Raw genomic sequence first — 12,714 nt, 5'->3', positions numbered from 1 at the left:
CATATTTTATAATTAACAGTATCAAAGTGACCAATATTACCGATAATAAACACTGCACAAATTTCTAGTGGGTGCTGCTCTCTGGCCGGCATCCCTTGGTCAGCTGATCGAAGGAGTCGGCCAGAAGACAGCTGCCATTGAGCTGCCAGCCCTGTACGAGTATTTTGACAGCAGCCAGTGGCCGGTCAGAATACAAAGAAAAAAATAAAAACATCAGATAGCAGGGGAAGCATTATCTCCCTTGCTATCTGTTCTCTTTCAGGTCCACTGCTGCTGATCGACAGCAGCAGTGGGCGGGTGCAATAGCCAGCCAGCTATTGGCTATTGCAATTTGCAACAGCAGCCTAGCTATTCATTCACATGCTGGTTTTTTTTCCTGTACTCTGCTGGCAGCGGCTGTAAAAAAAAAAAAAAGCCAAAAAAGGGGAAATTGGCAGATAGTAGGGGAGCTAATGCGTCCCCTGCTATCTGATGTACTAGTAGTAGTATTGGTGTTGATACTGAGCATTTGGGCAAGTACTCGTACTCGCCCAAATGCTCCAATACTTAGGCCGATACCGGAACTTCCGGTCAGACGGAGATTCCCTCGGACCGGTGTTCTGTCGAAAGATCCAACTTGTCGAGATCTCCAACTGGTGATGTCATGTACGGTGACTGCCAGTAGGAGATTGAGACCAGATGGAGCTAGTGCACGTGCGCCAGCTGTCTTAGTGTAAGAATCCCTGTCAAATTCTAAAAATGCCCTCACTGCGCAGCTTTAGAGTGTGTGTGCTCAGCGAGGAGGAGGCAATAATGTATTTTTTTATTGTAAGAAAGGGGTGCGTGAAGCTGGCTTTCTGGCTAATCAGGAAGCCGGGCGGGGGGTCATCACCCGCCTCCTGATTGGCTAGGAAGTTGGCTTCAGGCTGCCTAGCAACACTGCAAGGCAGCCTGGCTTCCTGACCAATCACCTGCCTCCTGACTAGTTAGGAACCCAGGCTATTCTACAGTGTTGCTAGGCAGCGTGAAGCCAGCTTCCTAGCCAATCAGGAATCCGGGCGGCACGTCATGACCCGCCTCCAGGCTTTCTGGCTGGTCAGGAAGCCAGGCTGCCTCGCAGTGTTGTGAGGGAGAGCATGAAGCCGGTGTTCTTTCGACAGGACACCGCGCTTCCCAGGCAATCAGGTATCTGGGCCTCATGACCGACCCGGCTTCCTGATTAGCCGGGCCCACGGTACCTCGGGATGCTGGTATTCGTGATCGGTGAGTACCGAAAAAAAAAAAGCCTGAAAAAACACTATTGGTGCATCCCTATTAAAAGGATATTTGTGGATTCTATTTTCCATAAGCAATCATGACAGTTCTCTTGGACGGACACATTTAGGGTTAAAAATGTAATGTTTGCTCAAAATCAACTGTATGAAGGCAAGCAGAAAAGGAATATAGACTGAAGTTTACAAAGGTGTAACAGAAAAAAGGAGAAGAAACTGACAGATTTAATACAAAGTTCTGTGGCTTGGACATATTAACATTAGGAATTCACCTAAAAAATTGATAGGAGAAATCTAAACCATAATCCAGTATTTATATTGCATGAATACAATCAGCAGAACTGACATACAGTATGTTATGAACTGAGCAGCAGAATTTACCATTACATACGGAATGTTCCTGTCAGCATCTGCAGTCAAGATTTTGCATGCAGACCACAAAAGGCCCTTTGAGGTCTGAAAAGCTGTACGTTTATAAGGGCTTCAGTTAAAACAACAGTGCAGGCAATAGCTTTTCTCACCTGTAGGAAGTTCTGGCTGGACACAATAAGAGCTAGCTGAGCGCTCAGATCCTCAGCTTGTGCCTGGCTTCCCCGCACTCCTTGGACCAACTGAGGAATGTGGTCAGCAACAATCTGCAGAATCAGTGATTTAAAATGTTTCATCAGGTAATTTAAATCACAAGTGTCGAGGTGTATACAGCACATACTTCATTCATTTCTTCAGGATTTGTTCCTCATTTTCTAGATGCAAATTATCTGAAATTTGAAGTACCCTGTCAGAGGGTTATCAAAATTACAATCGAAGTACCCGGTAAAGAAAGCATTATACTGATCTGGGGGCTCTTTCTGAAACCTCACTTTGGAGCACACCAACCATTACCGATCCGATTTGACTCCTTGAGATGCAATAGCATGTTTCCCGCTCACTGCTTTTGTGCCTCCTGCTGATCCCTAGTCACTGCAGGGCACAATAATGACACAGGTGTTGGCAGGAGGAACCATAGTGGCCAGTGATGGACACACTACTCCACACACCCACACACACGTGTACTAAGATCAATGCTGGGAGCTCTGAACAGAAAGAAGCTTTGGGCCGCCAGCAAAGTACAATACTGCTTTTTTCACATGGTACATAATTTTTTAATTTTACTAACCCCCCGACAGGATCATTTGCAGGTGCAGTTTTATATGCGCTTACCGTATTGCCCTCCACAGGATGTTTTCATGGCAAAAATGTTGTGTCCTAACACATGGGCTAGTAATAAGTGGCAGAAAGTGTGCACAGACTATTCAGCATGGGACAATTTGCCACCAAACTGCAGAATCATGCACCCTGCCCCTTTCAAAGCTCCTCTAAACAAAATATCGACTGCAGTTTTATAGATTACTAAATCAAGCCATTCATACTGTGCTTACTGTGAGCTGTATAAAATTAAATAGTAAAAGCCACGCTGTGTGCATGAAACTGCAAAAGTGTCAGATATAGTAGATACTGACCTTGAAATAATGTGATACAATGTGTAAAAAGTGCCAAACAAATAAGAAATGCATGTATATACCATGCACCTCAGTGTAAATGCATTGCTACAAAATATCCATAATGGAAAATCAAATACAATAGATGTGAACTGTGAAACAATGTGATGTAATGTGCAAAGAACAAATAGAAAAAACGCATGTGTATAATATGCACTTCAGTGAAAATAATAAATGGTTAAAAAATGTCCATGATCCTGGATCTTCAATAGTCCATTAGGAAAATAGAAGATAAAAAACATTGGATGTAAAATAATCTCAGTCTCCTTTGACCATCAACAGAAAAATCTTCTGGAATGCACCTCACCTTCATTGGACCCCTGATGAAGTCACGCCCTTTGACGTAACGTACGTAGGGTGGAGTAGAGGAGCTGAGCGATTCCACACAGTCTCTGTGGCTGCTTACTAAAAACCTTATTCTTATCTATGATATGTGAGTAGTATCCTTTTTTAATAAAGTCTAGTATCCTTTTAAAACCATCTGCACTACGAGTCTCCACTTTTTATTTTGATGCATGGGCCTTTTGGATGAATTGTCTGCTTTCAACTCCTGAGACTGCAAGAGAGTCTGTACCTGAGAGGAGGAAATCACAGGGAGGTATTCGGCATCAGGTGCTTCCTCTACCTGGTTTGAATTAGAGGAACAGCGCATACAGACCCTGGTGGGTCTCTGCTAAAGGTGAGGTGCATTCCAGAAGATTTCTCTGTTGATGGTCACAGGAGACTAAGTTTATTCTACATCCAATGTTTTATCTTCTATTTTCCTAATGGACTATTGAAGATCCAGGATCATGGACATTTTTTAACCATTATTTTCACTGAAGTGCATATTATACACATGCGTTTCTTCTAGTTGCTATTCTTTGCACATTACATCACATTGTTTCACAGTTAACATACATTGTATTTGATTTTCCATTATGGATATTTTGTAGCAATGCATTTACACTGAGGTACATGGTATAAACATGCGTTTCTTATTTGTTTTGCACTTTTTACACATTGTATCACATTATTTCAAGGTCAGTATCTACTATATCTGACACTTTTGCAGTTTCATGCACACAGCGTGGCTTTTACTATTTAATTTTATACAGCTCACAGTAAGCACAGTATGAATGGCTTGATTTAGTAATCTATAAAACTGCAGTCGATATTTTGTTTAGAGGAGCTTTGAAAGGGGCAGGGTGCATGATTCTGCAGTTTGGTGGCAGCGCGGCTTTTACTATTAATTTTATACTATATATCTGACCACACAGATTTCAGCTGCTGCTTAACTTGATTGGAGTAGTGGCGCGAGGTTTCACATTTACTGTGAGCTGTATAAACAAAAATGAAAGCTTATTTACCTGCGCCAGGAACTCAGTTATATTATAAATGAGGAATTATAAGTACATTTTAGCAAAATTGAATTTCCATTTGCCTTCTGTAATGCAGCAGTCCCTGAAAGGATCTTTAAAGAGTAATTGCTCTTTAAAAGAAATGGTCTCCCTAGCACCCAGTTTAAATTAGTAAAGGCCTCTAATAAAGACAAAACCCAAAGTCTTAACGTTTTCTGGCGTGTTGTGAAATTGTGCTTGCAATGGATCTAACCATAAAAATAATGTACGCTTTAAGAGCATGCACTGGTCGCAAGAATGAGATACCCATCATTCTCTTTTGCCAAATCCAGTCAACGTTAAAAGATTTCCAAAGGCTGGCAAAGGAAACCCCAGGCCAGGTAAAGGAAACAGATGTGTCTGCATTTGAGGACTACAATTTTACTAGCGAATTTGCTGAGGAAGGCATAAGTCTGGGCTGCCAGTTCCATCTTAAATTTTCCTTACCCAACACTTAGCTATAGATCCTTAAAAACAAATCAGAAACCTGGTATTTAAACTTCCCTCAAATAGGCAAACAGTTTATTTTGCTCCTTCCATTTTATGATTATTATATAAAAGTGCAAGTATTTGTGGGAGATTTTTTTTTTTTTTTTTTACAGATGCAAAAGTACATTCCACAATGTTAAACTCTAAAGTTAACTCTATGATTTAAAAGCAAACATTGTAGCCGAGTACAGTAAGTGCATGGTTTGTCAGGAAATAAGTGTTGCTCTAAACACAGTTACCTTGCAGCTTTGAACCAGTTGTTGATGGGCTGCTACATTTTTATTGGAGACCGAAGCATTCTGCGAGGCTGCTATGGTCTGGGTAGCAGCAGCTGCAGCCTGTTTAGCAGCAGCCTGTAAAGGATGAGAAGAGACTTAATGAACCAATTCTTATGAACAAATACAGCAATTGCAGTAGAAAATAAAGTGCATCTAAACCCAATAACAAATGAAATATTTTGCAGATTACCAGTCCTTGAATGTAGAGCCTGCATTCAATGTATTTTTTCTGGCTTTTATTCACTGTGTGATCCTGCCAATAACACACTTCCAGTGTTAGGATGACAATGATCACTCATTGCACTGAATCTATAGAGGAGGAGTATGTCACCATAAAGCAGGGAGTGGGTTAGCACTACAAAATCTACTGTTGCCTTAACCTCCATAACATCGACAAATAAACCCTATCTTAACCAATGACATAGCAAAGCTACCACTTTACATCATTATCTCTCGCCTCAACCTTTGCAACTTCCACCTGATTTTGCATGCCTTTACAGACTCCCCACCACCTGGTCTATCATGAATGGTGATGTTAGACTTATCAACCTTAACGACCATTTCAGTGTCCGCCGATGCCTCCATTGGGTTCCCAATAGCCCACCATGCAAACATTCAATATATTCACATCACACATAGCCATCTACAACTCTGACATAAGCTACATCAACACCCTCATCTCAGTCAAATAGGCCTCTTTGCTCCTCCCAAGCAAGGTTTCTGGCAGGATCAACTGTTTTTTTTTTTGCATCAGACAGCTATAACAAAACACTTTCAATTGTATATTTAAGAAACCAAAAGAGAACAAAAAAACGTTTGGAAGTTAACATATGCTTTAATAATTTGATAGGTGTAACGGTTATGGAAATAACTTTCAGACTTAAACATTCCTGCCTATTCTGGCACAATACCGCAGGAATTCCTATGTATTCTAAGCTTCTTTTCTATTTCTAATTTGATTATCCATGGTGTGGGGCACCATCATAGATTTGGAAGTAAAAGGTTTTGTGTATCGGACACTAACCAAAATATATCAATTTTCTCTTAGAATTTACATATCCCTGATGCATTTATCTGACATTCTAAAACACAGGAAAGATCATTTGAAATATATATATATACACACACACACACACACACATATACACATACACATATATATCCTTTATTATAATAAAATTTGGTTTGTACAACAAAGATAAGGACAAAGAAACGGCAAAGTATTCACTCGTACAATGGCTCATTTCCAGAAAAAAAAGGAAACAATATTAATCATCAGATGCATGAACACATGTAAACAGTTTCAGTAGAACGAGACGTGGAAAACTATAATAGTACAATAACATAATGCAACCGAGTACACAAACGAAGAAAAGCAAAAGAGACGGAAAAGGGAGAGAGGGGAAGAGGACTAAAAAAGAAAAAAAAAAAAACCTCAAGTCCCCATGATACATTCATATTCTTCAGACAATATTCTTCCAATAGAACCAACAGAGAACTGGTAAGATCCTCTATATCCTTGGTTCTCAACAGGTGGGTCGTGACCCAAAAGTGGGTTGCGACCCCATATCCAGTGGGTCACCACATGCCTTCCACTTTTCTAGATGAGACTCCTCAGCCTCCCCTAGCGCAGCACTTCAGTTCTCACACCGAGCAGCCATTCAAAATGTGCTGCCCAGCGCAGAGTGTCAGCTTGAGATGGACTGGGCTGGGCTGGGGCTATGGCCACGATAGAGCTCCATCCATACATGCATTGCTTATAGCTCCCTTGCATACCCTGGAGTGATCACATTCTGGCTCCCGGCACATCTACAGGCATGCATGGGAGCTGTACAAGCAATACACATATGGATGGAGCATCACAGCAGCCCTCACTGGACCGCAGGCTGAGGATCCACTCTAGTTTTCGTAAGGTAGGGAGACTGGATGGACCTTAACAAAACCCCCCAAAAAACCAATTATGTCTGTGATTGTGTCAGTGTTTTTGGGGGCCGTTCACACTAGAACAGTGCGCTAATCACACAGTCCCATGCGATCGATTAACGCACTGTACCATGCAATCGCACCTACCTTCCGTTCTGGTGTGGGAGGTGTGTTGTATTCATGCCATTCATTTAAAGGCCACCCCAAATGCACCTCTCACCCACAGTTTGGTCACATGCACCGGAAAGTGCGCTTCATTGTAGCATGACTTAATGACCGAGGATAAATGTGGGTCCCAAGGTCACACAGGTTGAGAACCACTGCTCTATATGTTTAATATCATTCACCCTGGAGAACCAGAGCTCAACCATAGGGGGCGACCTCTGTTTCCACAACAGCGACACACACACACACACACACACACACACACACACACACACACACACACGGGCTGCATTTACCAAATGGATGAGCACGGAAAGTTTATAACTCCTAAAAGAAAACGGAGTGTGATGGAGTAAGAAAAAAGCCGGGTTATCGGGAACCAAGTGATCCCTGAACTTCTGGGAGATACTCCTCACCTGTGACCAAAAGTTCCGGGCAGGACCAAAACATGTGCAACATAGGGGAGGAATTTCAGCGCCAACATACATTTGGGGAGTTGGGATAAATCTGACTAAGCCTGTGAGGGGTTCTATACCATCTCGTAAGAATTTTGTATCCCAGTTCTTGGTATTTATTGCAGATAAATGACTTAAGAGGCAACAAATGAATCCTCTCTGAATTTGAGAAGTATACCCCCCAGATCCCTCGCCCACCATTCCAAGAAAGGCAATGGGTCCTCCAAATCAGAGGACAATAGGAGCTTATACCAAAACAAGAGGGATTTACCTAAAGGGTCAGAGTCTATACAAGTTTGTTCAAAAGGCAGAAAGGGGTCTGATTAAGGGAGCTGCCGAGGGAAGAGATAAGAAGTGCGATAGTTGAAGGTGTCTCTAGAAACCCCAATGTCCCAAGAACTGGGTGTGATGAAAATGTAACTCAATACACAAAATCATATAAAAATATATAAAGCCCAAAAAGATGACAGCTGTTAGTAAGATCAATGTTATAACTAGATAGTGACTACAGTAAATTTCTGCACCCCCTGCGGCCCTCTGGATGTGAGATATGAAGAATTAGAAGTAACCAAGCTGGACCAATGTAAGTTTAAAAAACAAATTCCTGGAGTTCAGCTGTAATAATGCTTTATATGGTTATCTCACCTCAAGCCTGTTCACAATCTTCTTCTTAATGGCATTTTGGGCTGCTGCATTAGTAGCCACTCTTAGTCCCTCTGCTGCTTCTCTAAGTCGCTGTTGCTGATCTTCATTTTCAGGATTTGCCGCAGCTCCCTGAAAATAAGTCAGACTCGTCACCTCTCTGTAGCCACACAATCAGCAAATCCACTATATGCATTTTGCTATAATATATACCTTTGCAGCCTCCACCATACGAGCTGTGGAATCAGCCAGCAGCTTGGCAGCTGCAAGTAGTTTCTTGGAATTATCCATATCTAGCTCAGCTTCTGCATCTGACCTCATTGCATTCACAAGATCAGATGTAGCTTGGGCCAACACTCGAGCTTGACGCACCATTTCTCCTTTAAATGTAAAGAACACATTTAACCAGCATATGCAAATAAAGCTTTGACAGGGTTACGAGACAGCCCGAGCTAAAGAAAAACACATGTTTAAATGGAAACATTGCAAAGGAAAAATAAATAAAGATACAAGACATCTAAACCCCACCACCATATTTAGTACCCTGAATGAATGATTTTACAAGCAATGACAAAATGTATTATTTACAAATAGTGGGTTATAAGAACGCAATATAAAACATGATAGTAATTCTTTGCAATGGTCAGCAAAACCAGCTTTCTGATCATCTGGGGAAACACCACCGCTATAGGTAACGGCAGGTAACGGGGGGGAAAAAAAGAACGGTACTCGATACCGGTATTGGTGCATCCCTAATATAATGAAAGGAGAATGGTTTTATTGAAAAATTTTAATAGCATTTTGATGGGGGTGGGGGTGGCTAGCGAGAGAAGGCAGACCGGGGAAGGCAACATACGAACAGACTAAACTTTAGGTTTAATTATACTACATACTCATACACAAAAACAGTTTTATTAAAATCATGCTATTGGCTCCACTAACCTGCATCACCCATAGAGCTGAAGATGCTTTCTGTGACTGACATTATTGTGTCTGTAGCCTGGTCATAACGTCCAATGGGTTCCCCGCGACTAGCATACTGGCGGACATGTTGCAGAAGATCATTAAGCGCTTGGCTGACCACACTGGCAGCTGCACTGACCTGCTTCAGTAGTTCAAGATCTTCAGTGGCTGACTGACATGCACGTACACAGTTATCTACTGATCGGTCCACCAACTTTCCAGCCTCAATCAGCTGCTCCTGACACACTGGTGAGCTAATAGTTGGACTAACCACCTGCAACAGAACAGCACATGTAAGCCAATGATAACATGATTGTGTAGCACAAATCTGAGAAAAAGCAACCACCAAAGAGTTAGTTAAACAAATTATATAGCATTTGTATGTATGTAAATGGCATGATCTGTGGAATCGACTATAAGGCTCACCTTAGCACAGGCCACCAGCTGGGAAGTAGAGAGGGCACACTGAGTAGCAGCAGCAATCACTCTGTTTTGCTGTACGGTATCTTCAGTCACCTGTGCTACATTCTTGGCCTTTAGGACTAGCATGGCAGCTGCATTGGCTACGGCTTTCGCCAGGCTCATTAACACATCCTAAAGCATAGAACACAGTACAGAATTATAGCAGATGACATGAATGGGTCAGAAATCATCTCTGCCAGCAATCCTTAGGTACCTGGAACCTCTCATCTGCTTCATTTTCGCCAATCTGTCGTAGAAGGTCTCCGCTTGCTTGTCCAATACTGCCAGCTGCCGTAAGAACAGTCTGACGGGGCTGTAAAGGAAATAAAAACAGAGTAATTAGTCTACTGTTTAAGCAAATTGTTAGTGCAGCCTACCACTGATACATATGACCTGTACACTGATCTATGCCAAAACACAAATATCCTAAAATTAACAGTATATAGCAACATACAACAGCCCAGTAAGATCATGTATGGCTCTACCATACACACAATTTATGAGACTGAGCATCAATATTTAAGTACACACCCTTTTACCTTTTAAAAGTAACCATTAAATACTATTCTAATGTGTTTATAGTACTGGAATGATATAACACATTACAAAAAAAAAAAATCAATCTAACTGTAGGCAGACTAATAAGGTATCCATAAAGATAGTATCTCTGCCCTTTTTTCGGTATGACAGCGCTGAATGATCATTCTCGCAGAACATAATAAGATATTACAAAAGTTTCAGGCTCCGGTACAGTCTTTGCACGGCTCTTTTTCCTACCTCGACTGCCATAAACAGGAGTGCTTACAGACAGAATAGGACTAGAATGCTCGAGTATAGGAGAAAAACTGGAAAAAAAGACCTGGTGAGATTATTGGACCATACCAGAACAATTATTTTGAACATCTATGGCCAGCTTTACTATACTTTGCAAAACAAAAGCTGGACACACACCAGTTAAATGTTCCTTGGGTATGATCTGTTAGATATTTACAAATAAATATGTACTGTAGGGCTCACCTACATGTATTGCTCATGCTACATACTCAACATTTACTACATGTATTTATATGGTGCCGTCAATTTAAGCAACGCTTTACACATTTACATCAGTGCCTGCCCTCAAGGAGCTTACAATCTAAAGTAATCTAAGGTCCCCATCTCACATACATAAAGGGTCAATTTAGACAGGAGCCAATTAACCTATCTTTGGAGTGTGGGAGGAATCTGCATCTTCTTGCAGATCGTGTCCTCACCATCTGATTCAAACCAGGGACCCCCAGTGCTGCAAGGCAGAAGTGCTAACTACTATGCCACTGTGGTGCCCATTTTATTCAGTTTACATGCAACCTGGAAGGCACTCACCCTTCATAGTTCCTGTTTTTTTTCTGAACTAAGAGCAAATCTGAGTAAACTGAAAAGTTGGGCATGTGTGTTATAAACCAATCATGCAATGTCTTTTAAATTGATCAACTATAAATTAAGAGAACCTATTTGTACAATACAATTCATTGTTACCCATTTAGCTAGGCCTTCATACTGCATAGTGAGTGGACAGCATACCTAAAGTAGATTGTATAATCATATTGTATGGACAGCTTTGCCAGTCTGGGGCCAGACTTAGGCCTCAATCAAACTAGCAGTAATTAGCTGTATTACAGCCTTTGTATACAGGCTCTCATTTGTGTCTGTGCTGCTTTCCTTACTTATAGAAGCCAACGTGAATGCAAAAGCAACTTGAAGCAAAACAAACCAACTCAGAAGTACCGACTACTTGCTACAAGTTACTTCTGAGTTTGAAGCCCTCCCTGTACAGAAGGCATTACTATGAGTGTGCTAAAATAATTGTATTGTTAATAAATAGTGCTGTACAAATGGGTTACAAATACATGATTTATGTGCAATACATAGCAAGCATGTGCATTTCTGTTCAGTTATTATGCAGGAAATGAGTCTGATATGACAGCAGCTGATAACAATCCATGTGAACTGATGTTAAAGCAATAAGAAACCCACTGATTAAACTTCTTCTTAAAACAGTTACATGCAAGACATAATTCAAGTACTGTCACAAAGCTGCCTGTGTGTCTATGACTATACTTTAAGCCCTCAAATAGCTGGTGTCATAGCTGATTACTTGTGCAGCATAACGGCAAATGCAGATTGAAATAGTGGCTAAGATGGCACTGTCCTAGGCTGTAAAGGATAGGCAGGTTTAGTTACGCTTTACTTGATGTAAGAGTTGAAAAAAGCATTAGAGTACAAAAATAATTAAAAACTAAAAACATTATTTCAGGCGTAAGTTAAGCCTTGTTTGCTGCCTTTTAATATCAGCTGGTGTAACCATGGGAAATTCTGCACTATTCATAGCTATTGTCCCTATAAAAAGCTCTCTACTTAAATTAGGTTTACCAATGTGGTTTTTGAAACAAACATCAGAAGTTCAATTAAATCATACACCACGGACCTCTCCTGAAGATGGCTGTACAGCAGTAAGCAGATCAGAAACAGCCCCAGCTAGTGTTCTTGCAGCTCCAAGCAACTTTTCCCCACTTCCGACCTCATCCTCCATAAGAGCAGCCAGCAATTTTACGCCTTTGGACATCTCCGTCAAATTAGAAGAAATTGTGGTGATGGCACAGCCTACTGCTGTATAATCAGTCTCAGCCGGATCCCCTAAAAACACAGAGCAAACTGCTAAAGTACTGCTTTGTAGACAGCAAAATCACATAATGCACATACACTGTGAAATACAAGATTATACAAAGAATAAAAGGACTTTTTCAAAGAGGAAAGGACAGAAAGGTAGATGGGCTTATTTTGTATAGTTCAAATGCAATACTTGTGTGTTAAATGCAGCAACTAACTAGATTGATATGAGTTACATAACCCTGTGCATTATTATCTTGTATATAGAACAAGAGCATATAAAAAGAGTTAAATTATCAGTGCAAGAAAGAAAAATGGCACATTCACCACACTGCTGATTTAAAAGATAACTAAAGCCAAAACTTTTTTGGGGGCTTTAGTCCTCTTTTGGATCACAAGATTAGATTTACTAATGTACTCCTGTGACCCAAACCCAGCATATAGTGGGCTACTGCCTGCTATATGCTGACAGTGCAGAGCCGCGCAGCAGCCGGCAAGGGCCCCGGCAAGGGTCAGGATCCATC

At 41.2% G+C, this 12,714-nt stretch overlaps 1 protein-coding gene across 1 annotated transcript in view; it reads right to left on the bottom strand.

Annotated features, from left to right (window-relative positions):
- Window positions 1-12,714, bottom strand: part of TLN2 (talin 2) — a 183,044-nt gene that overhangs the window by 53,168 nt on the left and 117,162 nt on the right. The window contains exons 17-24 of the mRNA XM_018552804.1: window positions 12,009-12,217; window positions 9,759-9,857; window positions 9,509-9,676; window positions 9,062-9,356; window positions 8,333-8,499; window positions 8,123-8,251; window positions 4,896-5,009; window positions 1,772-1,885 (exon numbers count right to left, since the gene is read on the bottom strand). Of these exons, the coding sequence (XP_018408306.1) occupies window positions 1,772-1,885; window positions 4,896-5,009; window positions 8,123-8,251; window positions 8,333-8,499; window positions 9,062-9,356; window positions 9,509-9,676; window positions 9,759-9,857; window positions 12,009-12,217 (1,295 nt within the window). The remainder of the gene's footprint in view (window positions 1-1,771; window positions 1,886-4,895; window positions 5,010-8,122; window positions 8,252-8,332; window positions 8,500-9,061; window positions 9,357-9,508; window positions 9,677-9,758; window positions 9,858-12,008; window positions 12,218-12,714) is intronic.

Source organism: Nanorana parkeri, unplaced genomic scaffold (genome assembly GCF_000935625.1).
Source record: "Nanorana parkeri isolate BGI_ZX_2015 unplaced genomic scaffold, ASM93562v1 scaffold97, whole genome shotgun sequence".
Classification (NCBI taxonomy): Eukaryota; Metazoa; Chordata; class Amphibia; order Anura; family Dicroglossidae; genus Nanorana; species Nanorana parkeri.
This window is presented reverse-complemented; position numbering and strand designations above follow the sequence as displayed.